The following is a 17,638-nucleotide window of genomic DNA, read 5'->3' on the forward strand; positions in this document are numbered from 1 at the left end:
GACCTCCAGATTGGTTTGACGGTCTGTGAAAGGACTGCCGAATCAGTCCGTGCACATCGCTAGTGCTCATGTGTAGTCTCCCATTCAAACAAACCAGGGCAGACCTGGTTTGACATGGGGATCACACTACATGGATGTGGTTCCCAGGTTGAGTGTGTTAGTAGCTTCCTTTTCCTTTCAATTAATTCCCTCCTCCCCACCCACCAAAATATTCAACATTGTGCAAAAATACCAAGAGGCTGTTCACACAAGCAGCCCTACCCTGGCTTGCACAGCCCTCCCTGGGTAGCACTGCTCGTGTGGAGTGCCACAGCATTGCCCCACCGGCTAGTCCGAGATTCTTCCTCAGACTATTGCCCAGGTAGAATGGAGTGAGCATGCCCCTTCTACCTGGGATCCCGGCTGTGTGTCTTCTTGTGTAGTGCACTGTGGGATATTTGGAGGCTGGGCTGTGTTTCCCTGGCCTCCAGACTGCTGTGCTTCTTGCCACAGCCGAGGCAATTGTGCTCAGCCGAGTGCCAGGATGTGAGGATTGCTGTGCTCGTGTGGGGGAAGGTAGGTATACTCCTGCCTCCCACCCCCCAGCCCTCCCTAGCCACCAGGGATTTGGGTTGTGTGAACGACCTTAATGTTTAGGAACAAGAATACATTATAGAAACTAAACAAAGACCAAAATATATGCAAAGTTTTATCATTTTGGCTATTATATGGATTTAAGATTTGTAGAGGCTCAGTGCATTCCTTCATCTCTTTCCCCCTCCCCTTTATAATACTAGACATCTTCTGTAGCTAAAGGCTATGCAGTTTTATATACCCTTCATAGTGAGTTAATTCCTTCATGACATTCTCTAACACTAAATTAAATAATAGTGATAGATGACAGTGCATCACCATTGATAAATGAAACCACAGGCTAATGGAGGTGTTTTTAATTCATTGAATTATGTTTTGTCCTGGCCTTGTTACTTGTTATATTTGGCTGTCTTCATTGCTTCATGTTCCAGGATATTGCTTTCTTCACTAATGCATTTATTTATGAACTGACCATATTTCTACATTAAGATAGCAGTGGGTTGCTATGTGACAGTCAGTTGCACCCTGTAAATACTCATAAAGCTCACTTCCTTTTTTACTTTCTGTAAAAGATATACATCTCTTCAAGCCGCTACTGATCTTAGAAAATGATGGCTGCTAGGCTTTAACTGCTAGATTATTTGTTTCATTTTCCAGCATCGAAAATGACTTAAGTACTTGTGTATTATTTGTTGAATTTTAGGATTGTTGTTTGAAGATGTCACCGCCTGCTCTAAATATTGTATTTTGTTTCTTGTTTTCACTTTTGAATCCTTTAAATGAGTTTGCAAAAGGGGGTAAGCTTACCTGAGCTGTTTACAGATTTGCCTGTGGTATTTTTAAAGACAGGTTTATTTTACTTAAAAATATAGTAAAATAAAGTTTTTTAAAGATAGGAAAATTGTTAGGCAATTTTCAGTATTTCAGCAGCTGGGGAAAATAATCTAGAGATGTACATATCAGGCAGTATAGAAATATGATAAATAATCTGACCATCTGATATATAAGGAATATCAGATATACTAGGAAACTTTGTTTAATAAGAACTTAAATTTCACCAATCAATCCTAAAACTACTTCAGGTGAATGTTTTAATGTTTTGGAAGAAACATCTATTATCAAATAAAATAAGAAGTGCTAAAATAATAGAAATTGACAGCTATAGCCAATTACACTAGTAGCTCATATAATGTATGCTCCTGTCTTCATAATTGAGAAAGAGCACGTTTTCTTGCAATGGGCCACATTTGAAAGATAGTGAGGCTATTATCACAATTGGCTAAAATCAGGCTAGGGGAGCCTAGCCCGATTTTAGCAGAACGTGAGAACCACCGGGCTCGCAGGCGAGTCCAGTTGCCTCAAAGCAGGTAACCCACTTGCGAAGCCCTCCCCTTAGCCCAGGTTAGCAGAGCGAGCGCTCTGCTAACCGGGGTTTCTGGATTGTGTGTTGCCACAGCACGGCTCCTCATGAGGAGACTCCCAACCGGGAGGCTAAAAAGCAACCTCCTGGCTCAGGGGTCTCTCCAGAGCATGCTGGAACTTCTAGGGGCTGCGCAGCCCCCAAACTTCCAAGCCCCCTGTGGCTCCGTGACAAAGCCGGCAGTCATGTGGGTGGCCAATCCAACCGCCCAGGGCTTCCCCTCCAGTCGTCTAAGCCCACTCCCCGCAAACCCTTTATTCTACTTTTCTCCTGCTAATTTCCATATTGCTCAGCAGCATACATGGTTCTCTAACCATCCATCCCATTTTTATCTTCATAGCAACCCTGTGAAGTAGATTAGGTGCTGAGAGTGATTGTCACCAAGCAGAGAGTTCACCCTAGGTCTTCTGGTCTAAATCAGATACCCTAACCACTATGCCACACTGTTTCTCCAGGTACATGAATACTTAACTTTTGACAGGCAAATCCACTCTTTCTGTGTGTAGTAGGGATGTGCACGAAATGGATTTTGCATTTCATTTTGAGCTTGAAACACAACATAAAATGCTCGAAAAGTTCTGTCAAAACAGTGGCCAAGTCGGCTGTTTTGATGAAACAAACTCAAAACGTTTCGAGTATTTTGAGTGCCATTTTGGAGGGCTGTTTTTCTGGGGAGAGCTGGTCTACCAATTGGGGTCGGTGGGTAGGCCTCCGACCTGGACTTAGCATGTCACCCAGCCTCGGAGGACTGGTCTGCCCGGTAGACCAGTCTTCCAAGGTGGGCCAATGCGCTAAGTCCGGGGTGGAGGCTAGGTCTACCCATCAACCCCAATTGGTAGACCAGATTTCCCAGGGAAAACAGCCCTCTAAAATTGCATTCGAAATGTTTTGACTTTAAATGGGGTCGTTTTGTTTCAAGCTCAAAACATGCCCTTTATTTTAAGGGTGTTTTGTTTTGAGCTTGGAACTCCTGAAATGGCTCATTTTGAGCTTGAAACGTTTAGCATATCCCCCTTGTATTGTCTACATGTTCATGTAAGTAAGTAGGTAAGGCTCCCTAAGTTTAAAGAGATTGAGGACTTCTGTGATATTATATCCAAATGTTTGCTATTTAGCTCCTCTTTCTGCTGATTTTTTTCTCCCTTCATTAGAGGGCTTATCCACTTAGCATCTGCTAAATGATTAGCTGACTATTAGATCTTTAACCTGGTATGTTAGGTATCCCACTTAAATTCCTCATAGTGCTACAACCTTTCTAGTAATTTCTAGCAGAAGGATGGGACAGGTTTTTGTTCCAGGAAAGCAACACCTTGAATAATAGTAACTTCAGCAAAGTTATTCCTGAAATCAGTGGCCTCCAGGGCAGAAAATACTCGTAATGCTGCTCTGTTTTGTTGAGTTGATGTCTCTCTCCCTCTTCATAGATATGTGCCCATAAGCAAGGTTAAGAAAGCATCTTGCTATCATAGTCGGAATTAAAAAGCAGATACAGCTGGCTGGCAGACCAGTGATGCAGGGGCCAATTTCCAGCTCCCTGACTACATTTACTTAATATGTTTCCTTAGTTAATGAGAGGGACAACATGTCCCCAGGGGTCAGCTTTCCTTTCAGATTGCAGAAACCTTCTTGTTCCTCAGTTTTTCTTTACCGTTCTGTTTTCAGAAGCAGTTTGGGGCACATGTAAGGAGTATATTGTTAAGGATCCACAACTAATAGAAGTGGCAGCAAATTTAAATCTTATTATTATGTATTTGGAGAGACATTTGGTGGACTAAAAAAATGTGGTCTCCTGAAGTCTTTAACCACTGACCAAAGCCCACAATTACATCCTTTCCCTTTTACTGTAAATGCTAACAAGTGGCAGATTTCATATATTAAACTCCGCACTCTTTGACATCTGCCTGGCCAATTTAATTGGACTGAAGGACAGACTAATGCTATAGCATACAAGGACACCATTTTCAAGCTCTGAAGAGGGTTTAGCAATTTGTGTGGATGTGGTAGCAATTTGTGTGGATGGGCTTTGTTGAGGACCACAAAGGGACTAATGAAGTTATCAAGTCTTATGGTTGACAGTCCTGTGTTAGAGTATTCTATGCAAAGGTGACAAGAATGAGATATTATTGATTCTTTTTTGTTGGGGTTCTTGTAGCTGGTTCCTGCACTGAGCAGGGGGTTAGACTAGAAGACCTCCAAGGTCCCTTCCAACTCTAATTCTGTGATCATCAGGTTTTTATATTATGTAATTCAGCCTTCTGTTTCTTAGGGGATGCCAGCCAGCTAAGGAAATTGCTACGAAAGATGAGGCAGAGAAGATGGAAAGTGAAAATGAAACAAAAGGTAACTACTTAGTGTAATATTTGGAATAGTGGGAATTAATGACCTAAACTGACATTTATGGAATACTTCACCAATAAAAATTCCAATCTAATCTAATCCCAGCTATTGCAATAATGTTTATTTTGATCCCAGCTATTGCACTAATGTTTATTCTGCATTTCCTGTGAAGCCCCATTCTAAATATAGGAGATGCAGAAATCACAGATATTTAGTTATCAGGATGGAGAGGAGGGCAACTGTTTACATGTCAGAGGATTTTGGATGTCAAGCAGTGAAATGTGGAAAGAAGGCTTGCTTGGTGGAGAATTACAAACTGCTTGGTGGTAATTGGGGTAGTACTACTGGCAAAGTACCTCCAAAAGGTATGGTGGCACACTAAAGTTGAAGGTGAGGTTCACAACTTTAGGGTTCAAAAATGTTGGATATTATAGAATGCTTGGAGACAGAAAAGGAAATGAATGCTACAGAACAACAGAATTGCATCAGTTACCTCTGCAGTTATTTTTTTGTTAAATAGAGAGAATCTTTAAAACTATCTTGTAATTGTGTTTCAGTGACAGAAAGAGGCTGAAGTCACTGCAAATTTCCCTTTAGGGATATGTATGTGTGCGTGCGCATGTGCACGTGTGTTTTAATGTAATACTACAGGAGAACCCCAGTATTTGCAGGGATTCTGTTCTCCACAAGTACCACGGATAATGGAATCACAGATACTGAGGCATTGAGTCAATGGGATTCAGGGGGTTAGGTTCCTGGAACGAGGGCCGGCGGGGCGGGGGGCAGTGTTCCCTGTAACAGGGAATTCCAGATGTTGTTGACTACAACTCTCAGCATCTCCAGCCAAAAACAATTGCAGCTGGGGATGCTGGGAGTTGTAGTCAACAATATCTGGAATTCCCTGTTACAGGGAACACTGAGGGGGAGGTAAAAACAATGCCAAAACTAGTCAAAATAACATAAACAAAGTGGTTTACCGTGCTCTGCAGGTCCCCAGATATCCAGTGATGCCCCCCAAAAGGCCCAAATCTGCAATTTCTTCTTCACAAATGAGCCACAAAATGGTTCCGGTGCTCAAAATGGTGGCTGTAAATGACCTCCAAGCTCATTTCAGGCCATCCTGAACCCATAGATGTGCGGAAGTAATCCTTTTTTGCCCATTCCCCCCCCCCCCCCACGTATGCCAAGATTGGGTGTCAGTTACCTGACCGCGGATATGTGAAACCACAGATGCTGGATATGTGAATGCCTAGGTTCTCCTGTATTTGGTATAACCATCTGCTGAATATATTAAACTGAGAATACAAATATGACTTATTAGTCGCCACATTTATTTGATTTTTTTTGCAGACATGAAGGAATCCAGTATTAAGAGGTCCCATCCTCAAGCAGTCGTTTTTTCTTCCAAATTGACAGTTCCAGGCTTGCCATTACGGTGGGAACAGCAGAGCAAGCTCCTTCCTAAAGTGGCTGGAATCCCTGCCAATAAAGTTTCCAAGTGGAGCACAGATGAGGTATATTCTTTTCAGCAAGGATTCCATTAAAGTTTAGTTAATTATTTAGCCTTTGGGGTATTATTCCTTTTGTAAGACTTTAAATTAATGAAAAATACGAATTGACTTGCTCTCCCCAGGCATGGCCACTACCACAGTAGAGACATAGTGAGGCAAAAAGCTAGGTCCTCCAGAGCTACCAGCAATATGTAACCTATAGGAGAAATGGTCAGACACACCTGTTCAGTTAACAATATACAAACAGTTTATTGTGCTCACAAATCTCAATGACAGGAGATGGTGTGATTGTTTTTCTAGATAGCTGAAGGTGACCACGACTTGGGAGGGCCTGCAAGCTTCCTCTGAAGAAATGGAGGCCCTTTTGTTATCCACTCTACTACTTTTATTTATTTATTTTTAATATTTTTGCACCACCCCAAACTTGCGTCTCTGAGCGATTCACAACATAAAACAAATTAAAACCATCTAAAGCCACAATTCTAGTTAAAAAGCTTGGGTGAATAAATATGCCTCTAGAGACTTTTAAAAGTTGCCAGAGATGGGGAGGCTCTTCCTTCAGCTATTATACCTTTTAGAACCCTTATCCAATCACACCAGAGTTTGATTACTACTTGTTTGCAAGTATATTGATTGGCTAAAATCCTGGTGTGTGTGTGTATATATAGAATATGTACAGAACCTGCAGTGCTCCAGATGTTGCTAAACTGCAACTCCCATCATCACCAGCTACAATAAATTGTATCTGTGGGTTATGGGAGTTGTAGTTGAACAACATCTGGAGTACCACAGGTTGGGAAATCCTGACATAGAATACACAGAATTCTACACATAGACTAGAAAATATAGAATACACATAGGAATGCATGATATAATTATAGGAATATGTTATAGCATAAAGTGAACTTTTCAGGAGGTCTGCAGTTTGCACCCTCTTAGATGTAACCTGCTTTGAAGACCACTTATGATGGGGGAGGGGAGATATTGCCAATGTTTCAAGTACTCCCCCACCCCCAGTGGGGATCTAACAGGCACTGTGTGGTGCTGAGTGGACTGGGTGCCCTTGCCCCAAATCTTGCTCTTCTAATTGTGGCAGGTCCTACAATTTATTGTAGGCTTTGTTCCTCTATTAGATTTCCCCTTAGGACATTCTTAGAACAAATCACTGTCTTAGATTTGTTCTAAGAGCAAATATTGTCTTAGAGAAAATTCAGACACTGCTTCCCCCCACTCCCCAATTGTGTCTTTAAGATACATCAATGGAAAAGGGGGGGGGGACTGGATGCAGATGCAAATTTCATATTGTCAGAGCACAGAAAGCTGATTCCAGTGATACACCCAGTGTCTGACCTGCACAAAATACATACACAATACTCGCATAAACAGTATAATATAGGAACCAGAAGAGAATGACTTTCTGTAAAAATAAAATTTGCAACCCATCTCAATAATTATTATAAGCCAACAAACCTAACTTCCGTGCTTAGAGAAGTGAGAAAAATACAATTAAACCTAAATTAGCCACACAGACTTTAAAATGAAATTAAAATAGGCTGAATGGTGCTAAAAAAAAAGCATGTGATCTTGTCAGTTTAGCGAACTTATCTGACACAATGGCAACAAAGCACTATTAGGCATATTATTGCCCTTTTCTGTGCTAAACATCCTTTGCTTTATCTATTGCTAGTAATAGTCTGAGTCTTAATAGATTGTACCCCAGAAAATGTGCTGTTGTGCTTTTATTTTAAATGATCTTACAATTGGTTGGCAGGTCTCAGAATTCGTACGGAGTTTGCCAGGCTGTGAAGAACATGGCAAAGTGTTCAAAGATGAAGTGAGTTTGACAAATGAATTTTGATGAGCTGTACTTCTCAAAATGTTCATGTATGAAGGAGGTATCTTGGTTGTGTGGTATGCAAAAGATAACTGCCTTCCTCAATAGAATTTTTAAAAATCATTCGTAGTTTCTTGCACAATTCTTCATTTAAGCTTGTTCCTTAAGATATCCTCTAGGCATGGTTTTCACCAAAGTCAGTTGGACGTTTTTTTTCAGTTAACCTGAACCCAAAGTCTTTAAGCAATAAAGAGTATAAATGAAGTGGAAATTCTCAGAGACTTTTCTGAAAGTGTTGAGGAAGGGTGTGTCTACGTGCCAATCCTAGGAAAAGAGAGGCATTGAAAAAGGATCTAGAATACATTCTAGATCTATCCGCCATCTCTCTTTGCCTTCTAAGTCTTGTCAATTATTACAGTGAATGTGCAGCCTTTCCTGAAAACTGAATCAAGCAGTGTCTCCATCCATTTTATATTGAACACTTTGGTCAAGAACGTATGTTGCGCTGGCGTATGCCTGTATTTCCCAACAGCCCATGCTTCTGTGGGCTTCTAAGGCAGTCTTGCAGTCTTGCAATGCAGCTGCACAGATACCTAAAGCTGTGCACCCACATTTTGGGAGCGCAACTTATATCAGAAACAGCGGCTGATATTCCCCGCAGTACTATGACAATGGAAGAAGCCCTATGGAGATGCAGACATTGGAAACTAGTTGCATTTCTTTCTTCTTCAGCAGCCCAGCAGCAGCAGGGAAGATGCATTTTTGCTGGTCTCTCCTTCCTCCTAAAGAATGATTCACTTGAAGGAATATGTCCCTGAGGGCCGCATGACCCTGCAAGTAAATAGTGCTTTAGGAGGGAGGAGAAAAGAGCAGTAAAAATCACCCTCCCCTTTGCTGCTGTTGGGCTGGACATCAGCCAGTCTAAGTTGTGTTCCTGAAGTGTTAGTGCCCAACTTTAAGCATTTGTACACTTGCACTCTTGTGCAAGGCTGTCAGTGCTGCCTAGACACCCACAGCAGTACAGGCCAATGGAAAACATGGGTGTAAGTCTGCACAACATGTTGACCATCACACATAAGAGGCATTTAAGTGAAACCTCATTGCTGTGGATGTGCCTCCCATCAGAGGAAAAGGCAGACTACACCTTGATAAATGTGGTTCATCCATAAGCATCTGCAAAACATGTCACTTAATGTTTCAGGCAGTAGCGGCTGGAGGGCAGTGGAGCAGGGAAGAACCTGGCCATTGAGGCAGAAGCCTCCCCCGCCCTTTCCTCCACACCAGCAGGCTTGGGTATTTACCCAAGCCTGCCCCCATTGAGGAGTACAAAGTCATACCATACATTTCCCCCCATCTTCCTGAGGGCAGTGCCAGGAGGAGCCCCCTAGGAATCAGATGGAATGGCTAGGAATGGCTGGAGCAGCTTGAGTAGCAGTTGTTCCTGCCAGTAAGACCAAAACAAGAAGATCTGGATCGAGATCCGTCGATACCCATAAGAATGGGTTCTGCGCCTGCGCAGGAGTCACGCGGTAGCCATGCCTGAGCTTGTCGAAGCGCCGAAGCCACGCCCCCACGCTGAGCGTTCTATATAAGGCGTGTCTTTGGCGCGAAGTCCCTCAGTTCTTTTCCGACCGCCTTTGCGTTTGGACCTCGGTCTGCCACCTCAGCTGTTGGAAAAGTTCCTCTCTACATTAAGAACGAGTTCATCCTCTACTGACTGATTTTTGGTTTTGACGACGGACTGGAAAGCGACCTTTGTTTGGAATTTGACTCGGACTGACTTCTCGGTTTTCCCGGTTCTCGACGCGGACTGACTGACGACGATCCCGGCTCTTCGACCTCGGAACGGACTCCACTACGAGTGTGAATATGACTGAGGAGAAAAGATCTTTTAAATGGTGTGAAGGCTGCAGGGCGAAACTCCCCTCCAAAGACCTTCACGACCTTTGCTTATTATGCCTCGGTGAGGAACATAATGTCGCCTCCTGCAAGATTTGCCTCTCTTTCTCGAAGCAAACGAGAAAAAACCGAGCGCTACGCCTTCGGGCCGCTATTTATGACGAGGTTCTGAGCCCCTCCACTCCGGGTACTCCTCGTCCCTCGACATCGACTTCGTCTTCAAAATTGCCCCCGAGGGCGGAGTCGGCACCTCCATCAACGTCGAGCCGCCACCGAAAGTCTTCCTCAGCATCGAAGAGAGTTGATTCTTCGAAGCCTACTTCGATACCGAAGAAACATTCTAAGTCGAAGGAATCTCCAGCTCCTTCGCGTGTATCCAAGTTATCCACATCGACATCGAAACCGGTAAAGTCAACATCGACGCCGTGTACATCTTCTTCATCTTCCCCATCGAGACCGGATCTTCGTTCAAGTGGACGTAACGACTCTCCTTCTGGGCGTCGAAACATGGATCGGCATAGTTCTCCACCTAGAAAACGTCGAAGATCCCCAGACCTGCCTCCTCGTACTCCATCTCCACCAAGAGTATCGAAGTCGTCAGCTTTACCATCAACATTGGGGATTCCATCGACCACTGCAGTGCCACCAATGACGACTGATCAGTCGGCGCTACCTGCTCCCTCGATGTCGACAGCTCAGTCGATGCCGACAAATCCTTCGATGTCGACGGCTCCTTCAGCATCGACAGTTGCCTCGATATTGACTCCTGCTGTTCAACCGGTGCTTGCCTCGACGTCGATTTCGATGCCGATTGCTCGAGCTCTATCGCCAGCTCCGACCCCACTACACTCGGCTTCGCCATCTACACCGTCGGTCGGTCTTCGAGATACTGTACTGCACACCCCGGTCCTCACTTCTCAGGTGACGCCACGCTGCCCACCTCCTGCTTTCGAGATCATAGACGTCGATGCCGAGGATATTCTACCATCAGCGACTCGCTCACTGCTTTCGCTATTGGACTCAACGTCGAGTAGACGGACAACCTCTACCTTTAAGGGTTTCTTGCCAACAGATGCAGGCCCATCTCAACCTTCAGTCTCCACAGCACACTCCTCCAGACCTCAATCCGCCAGCCAAGGACGCTCCCCGCTAACATGGCACACCTGTGAATACCCCCAGGATCCCATGGGTACAACTTCACCTGGAGAACCATATGTGTTTGATGACACCGGGTCTCAACGATTGCCACTGCGTTCTGTGTCTACTGTATCTACCCAGACGCAGTGCCCAGAACTATTTCACCGTGCTTCACAGACTTTTCCTATGAGCACAAGGTCTGCCTCCATTCAGACAGATGTCCTGCCACACTCATCTGTCAGCACTGAAGAGACACAAACCATTGCTCAAACTAATGGAAATGAGCCGTCTCCTTGCTCCCCCTCTGAACATTATGGTTCGTCCGATTTTGAGTCGGATTCGGATGAGGACAGTAATATTGCGGATTCTCCAGTGGATGTGGCTCCACCCACGTATGTATCTCCGAATGATGAGCTAAAAGCTTACCACAAGCACATTCGTGCGATGGCGGATTCCCTGGGGCTGGACATTCGCTCTCCTTTGGCGACAATAGATGATCCGGTATACAACTTTATGCTTCAGTCTCAATCTACCGCTCCAGTGGCACTCCCTATGCTACCAGTGATCACTAGGGCGGCTAAGTGCGCTTGGGAAGTACTCCACACCTCCACGCCAACTTCCAAGAAACTTGAGAGCCTCTACCGGGTACAAGATAAGGACAATGAATATTTGTTGAAGCATCCGGCGCCCAATTCTCTTGTTATTGATTGCGCCACTTCTTCTAAGTCAGGCAAACGCCATACAGTTCCTCCGGATAAAGAGGGCAGAAAACTAGACCTTTTAGGGCAGGAAGGTGTATTCGACTTCGTGCCTTTCGATCAAAGTGGCCAACTATGCGGCCTGCACGGCCAAATACACACATGGCCTCTGGGAACTTTTGGAAAAAGACCTGGAATCTTTACCTATACATGAGTTTAGGGCTAAGTTCCGCCAGACCTTGGAAAACACTGGGGATTTGACTCGTCGCCAGCTAAGCATCTCTAAACACCTAGCGGAAAGTGAGTCCAGGGCCATGACAGCAGCTATCACTCTACGCAGGCATGCTTGGTTGCGGTCCACTAATCTCCAGATGGACATGAAAGAAAAGATCGAAGGCCTCCCTTTCGATGGCTCCGGTCTTTTCAGCACCACCACAGACGCCACAATGGAACAGTTAAAAAAATCCAAGTTCACGGCAAAAACCTTCACTGCTGCCCAATCATCCTCCGGGCAGTCATCAAGATACCGACCCAATTATGGAAAATACAGGCCCAACTATCGAACCCAAGATCGCCGGGATTTCAGAAAGCCATATACCCCATATCAAAAGCGAGCCTACCAGCAGAGGCATAAAGCTTCTCAACCCCAGCGTTCCAAGACGCAGGACAACCAAAAGCGTCTTTGAAAATTGCAATTGCCCATTGACACCTCCTCCTCTCTCCCTTTCCCAGCCAGCGCGGGTACCGTCCTCACCACCGACTATTCTGTCCCAGCCAACCATCAGGCTGGCCAGCCATGTCCCCGCATGGCACCACATAACATCAGACAAATGGGTCCTGAAGATTGTGAGCTCAGGCTATGCACTCGAATTCAAGACCATTCCTCGTTTTATGGGGATGAAGCTCACTCCTGCATCGGATCTCCTGAGGGAAGAGGTGAAGGATCTTCTTTGCAAAGGGGCAATATCCCCGGTGTCATGGGCAGACAGGCTAGACGGGTTCTACTCCCGTTACTTCCAAATTCCCAAACGGGATGGGGGTATACGACCCATTATGGATCTCCGTCGCCTGAACAAATTCATTCACGTCCGAAAATTCCGCATGATGGCGTTACAGCACATCCTACCTCTCCTTCAGGGAGAAGAGTGGCTTGCAACGCTGGACCTCAAGGACGCCTATTTTCATATAAGTATTCGACCTTGCCACCGAAAGTACTTACGTTTCACCGTCGGACGGGAAGTGTACCAATACAATGTATTGCCCTTCGGACTGTCTACCGCACCGAGGGTCTTTACAAAATGCATGGCTGTGGTGATTGCACACCTACATACCAGAGGGATTGCTATCTATCCATACCTAGACGACTGGCTTCTGGCAGCAAAGACCAAAGAAGAGTTACTTTCGCATATCCGTTATGTGATAGATCTTCTCCACGACCTAGGTGTTCAAATCAATTGGAAAAAGTCACATCTACAACCGGTTCCGGTTATCTCCTACATAGGAGCAGTTTTGGACACCAGAGTGCAAAAAGCGTTCTTACCAGAGGACAGGTTCAACTGTATTGGAGACCTGATTCGTCTCTTCCAGCAACAACCAACCCAAGCAGCCCTTGCCGTCCAACGCCTTTTAGGGCTGATGGCTTCGTGCAATGCGATTATACACTTCGCTCGCCTAAAAATGCGCAAGCTTCAACTATGGTTTCTTTCTGTCTTTCACCCATGCAGGGACAATCAAGACAAACGCTTACTAATGCCTCCTCAAGTCCTTCGTTCTCTAACGTGGTGGACACGCCGAAACAATCTGCTCAGTGGGGTCCCCTTTCAAAATCCCTCCCCTACTGTCTGGCTGACCACAGATGCATCTCTACAGGGTTGGGGTGCACATTGCAACGGGCACAAGATCCAAGGCAGGTGGTCTCCTCAACAAGCCCTACTACACATAAATTTCCTAGAGCTACTAGCAGTTTTTCTGGCTCTGCGAGCTTTTCTTCCAATCATACAAGGCCAGATTGTTCAAGTCCAGCTCGACAACACGACTGCACAAGCATACATCAACCGTCAGGGCGGAACGGTGTCCCGGAGCCTGTGTGCCCTCAGCGTCCAGCTGTGGCACTGGTGCATCCAACACCAGATTGCCCCTGCAGCAGTACACATCAAAGGCCTGGAGAATGTATTGGCCGACGACCTCAGTCGGGTCTTTTTGAAAGATCACCAACACGAATGGGAACTACATTCAGAAGTCTTGACCCCGCTCTTCGACCAATGGATATTTCCCTCCATAGATCTCTTTGCTTGCTCCACGAATACAAAATGTTCCCGTTACTGCTCGAGAGCGGGCCACGATGCTCGTTCTCTAGGGGATGCTTTTCAGCTGAACTGGTCCGAAGAGACTCCGTACATGTTTCCCCCACTCCCACTGATACCCAGGGTAGTGGCACGTCTGCTGTCTCAACCGACCGACGGGATCTTGATTACCCCTTGGTGGCCAAGACAACCTTGGTTTCCGCGGCTACGCAGACTGTCCAAGAACTGTTACCACCACTTACCTCAGCGCCTGGATCTGCTGACACAAGACGACGGCCAGATCTTGCACCCAGACGTACTCACCCTTCATCTGACCGCCTGGCGGATACTCTCCTAGGACGAATTTTGCTCAACCAACGGAAGGCATCCACTCGTAAGAATTATCAGAGCAAATGGCACCGTTTTAAAATATATGCAAGGTCTAGAGGGTTCTTACCCAAGCAGGCTTCGATCAAGGAAGTCTTACGTTACCTAACGATACTAAAAACTCAAGGTCTTGCAAATGTCTCCCTTAAGGTCCATCTGGCTGCCCTCTCCGCACAACACCCAGGCAGTGATGGAAAGACTTTGTTTTCCCATCCGTTGAGTAAGGCCTTTCTAAAAGGTCTCTCGAATGTGTACCCGCCAGTTAAGCCTCCTGTAGAACCATGGAGCCTATCTCTGGTTCTTTCATCCCTCACTCAGCCTCCTTTCGAGCCCATGGCCACATGTTCATTGAAACTGGTCTCCTGGAAGACTGCCTTTTTGATAGCAATTACTACTGCTAGACGAGTCAGTGAACTCACAGCACTCAGAGTAGACTCCCCTTATACTATCTTTTATCCAGACAAAGTCCGAATGCGTCTGGATCCTTCTTTTTTACCTAAAGTAGTGTCTTCCTTCCACCTCAATCAGGATATAATCCTGCCTACGTTTTTCAGACTTCCTTCCACTTCCTTGGAGAGATCCTTGCACACTATGGATGTACGCCGTGCTCTGCTGTTCTATATGTCCAGAACACAAGACTTTAGAGCCTCCAAACGTCTCTTCGTGTCTTACCAGGGCTCTTCCAAAGGTTCCCCAGTCTCCAGACAACGACTGTCGAGATGGTTGGTGCAGGTGATATTGTTCACATACAAACTACAAAACAAAGCACCTCCAGAAGCTATACGGGCCCACTCCATTAGAGCCCACGCTTCCTCGGCTGCACACCTAGCAGGGGTTTCTTTCACGGACATCTGCAAGGCAGCTACATGGTCCTCTGAGTCCCCATTTATCAAACACTATGCCATAGATGTACGTTCTGCTGCAGAGGCTTCATTCGGGAGAAGCATCTTGAAAAGGGTGCTGCCTTAATTCCTACTGCTCCCCTCCTCCTTTTTTGGAGCTCGCTAGACACCCATTCTTATGGGTATCGACGGATCTCGATCCAGATAAACAGGTTGCTTACCTGTAACTGATGATCTGGTAGAGATCCGTCGATATCCATAAGACCCTCCCGACCTCCCCTCTGCAGTAGGACTACCTTTATGTGCATTGCGGTGTGCAGCCCTTTGCAACGTCCTTTATTGAGCACTTACCTTGGATGAACTCACCTTCGTCTTCTGGATGGTCGTCCTCCACGGCGGTCGTCCAAGAACTGAGGGACTTCGCGCCAAAGACACGCCTTATATAGAACGCTCAGCGTGGGGGCGTGGCTTCGGCACTTCGACAAGCTCAGGCATGGCTACCGCGTGACTCCTGCGCAGGCGCAGAACCCATTCTTATGGATATCGACGGATCTCTACCAGATCATCAGTTACAGGTAAGCAACCTGTTTTGACAGGCAGGGGAGGAGGGGCTGGAAGAAGCTCCCTGCTCTGAAGGTTTCCCTAGCTGCTGATGAGTCTGATCCCTTATTAGCTGGCTTGTTTTTGTTGAGGAGGTGGGCATTGCCCCTCCCGCCCATACTGACCCGCCACCACTGATTTCAGTTATGCAGAGAAAACAGTTCCTTAATATTTCAGACCAGCTTTGTTAAAAGGGATTTGGAATTTGAAACTCAATTAAATGGTCCTGAATTTTCTGTTGTAGTTTTGGTTCATCTTAAATTGAGTGTTAAATACATAAATGTCTATTTATTAATCTAGGGAATGTGGTTTGTTTGTCCCATTTTTATTTCCAAGCAAATTGATGGGGAAGCTTTCCTGCTGATGACCCAGGCAGATATAGTCAAAATAATGAGCATTAAACTGGGACCAGCCCTAAAAATCTTCAACTCGATCCTGATGTTCAAAGCTGCTGACAAGAACTCTCACAATGAACTCTGATGGGAAAGTGGCTACAGGACAGACCTCTCCATGCAGCTCATGTTTTATTCAAAGCACAAAGACTCAAAAGATCATCAAGTAAGAACTCTCCAAGGGGGAGAAAAAGAACGGATAGAGTGTTGACATTCTCCAAGAGTCAAGGCAACTGAACACTTCTGGGAAGTGCTTGAGCTTTTTAGCAAGGTACTCTTAAATCAGAGCAAGGGCTAAATGTTTACCAAGCTGATGGTTCTAATTGTCCTCACAACTAGGCATCCTTAATTGGGTTGAAAAACAATTCACTACTTTTTAATATTAAAGTTATGGTATTATTAGCCTTTTCTAAAGAGTCACAAAATATGTACTTCACAAATTTACTTATCCACCTTAGTGAATTGCTTCATATCGTTTCATATCAATTTTCATAATGCATTATTTGTGACTGTAAAATAGCAGTGCTACCATTAATTGAGACATCTTAATCTGACTCTACAGTTCAAGTTGAAAACTTTGATATCGGATACGAGTCTGATCAATCTATTCTCTTGTAAGAAATCATTGCTTGAAATCAAATTTTTTGGCATGATTTTAAAAAATTAATGAATTTTTTCACCAGCAAATCTAGTATTGTTATCAAAATAAGAGCTGCCAATGTTGTTCAACATCTGTATAGCAGTCATTTTTACATTGCATTATAGTGCTTTAGTTCACAGTCTGTTGAGAAAGATATTAAGAGTGCATATTCAAAGGAATTTCTTAAGTCTATTGCTGAAACAATCAGTTTCTGGGGAAATTTACAGATATGTAAAGCAGAGATAATGCATGAGACAAGCATGTGTCAAGGGGAAAGCCAAGTCTAACAGTTATACCAGAACTAGAAAGAATCTTCCTCTTTTTTGGTAGAAGTCAGGTGACTCATGCCTTCAGCATGGGTCATAGGAAACAATGTGAAGCAGAGTTATTTTGGACTGCATTGTTTTGTTCACTCTTTCTCAGTGTTGCATATATTTTTCTACATTTTGTTTGTACTTTTACATTTAAATTGCACTTGCATTGTATCTGCAACACACCCAAAAATTCTGTTGGAGAAATTGTGTATGGCTATGTTTTTGTCAAACATCCCCCCCACCCCTGCTTTGCAGCTAGTTTGTATCAGTCAGTGGCCTTCATACTCTGGGCTTGGTGTATTTACATGAGTGTCCTGTGCTTATGCATGTGCAGAATTCAGCATGCTGAGAATAAAATAGCAAGACTGCACAATAAAAAAAGGAAGAGGGAACTTTGTAGGCAATACTTAGTAAAAATCACAGAAGCTGGACTGGGGAGAGACCATTAAATATGATATGGTCCTTTGCCCTTCTGGTAACTTGTGTAAACCAAATGGTATACTGCCCTGTAAGGCTGGTGGCACTAGTGTGGGAATGTTGTTCTGGAAGTACAATATTTGTTTACATGTTGGTGGAGAGGCAAGTGGCTAGACTATACTGCATACATAACATTTGAGGTAATTCTCTTGCTTCCATATTTCTAGGAGGAAAGTGGTTCAAGTGGCCTGAGAGAGCCAGAATCTATTCCGATTCTTGCACTCTCAAGAATGTTTTTAAATTGTTCTAGTAACAAATGCTTGAGGATGCAAGTTTCTTCAGTCATGTACAGGTA

At 44.8% G+C, this 17,638-nt stretch overlaps 1 protein-coding gene across 12 annotated transcripts in view; it reads left to right on the top strand.

The window, feature by feature from the left end:
* The window catches only part of L3MBTL3 (L3MBTL histone methyl-lysine binding protein 3), a 165,898-nt gene extending 148,828 nt beyond the window's left edge, over positions 1 to 17,070 (top strand). For 10 of the 12 annotated variants that reach the window (XM_053286383.1, XM_053286365.1, XM_053286447.1 and 7 more), the window contains 4 exons: positions 4,260 to 4,333; positions 5,681 to 5,844; positions 7,613 to 7,675; positions 15,857 to 17,070. In XM_053286383.1, the coding sequence (XP_053142358.1) occupies positions 4,260 to 4,333; positions 5,681 to 5,844; positions 7,613 to 7,675; positions 15,857 to 16,000 (445 nt within the window). In that variant the 3' untranslated portion in view covers positions 16,001 to 17,070. The other 2 variants (XM_053286440.1, XM_053286458.1) reach the window with 2 other exon arrangements.
* Positions 17,071 to 17,638: the final 568 nt, after the last annotated feature.

The sequence above is a fragment of the Hemicordylus capensis genome, chromosome 1, assembly GCF_027244095.1.
Source record: "Hemicordylus capensis ecotype Gifberg chromosome 1, rHemCap1.1.pri, whole genome shotgun sequence".
NCBI classification, from domain to species: domain Eukaryota; kingdom Metazoa; phylum Chordata; class Lepidosauria; order Squamata; family Cordylidae; genus Hemicordylus; species Hemicordylus capensis.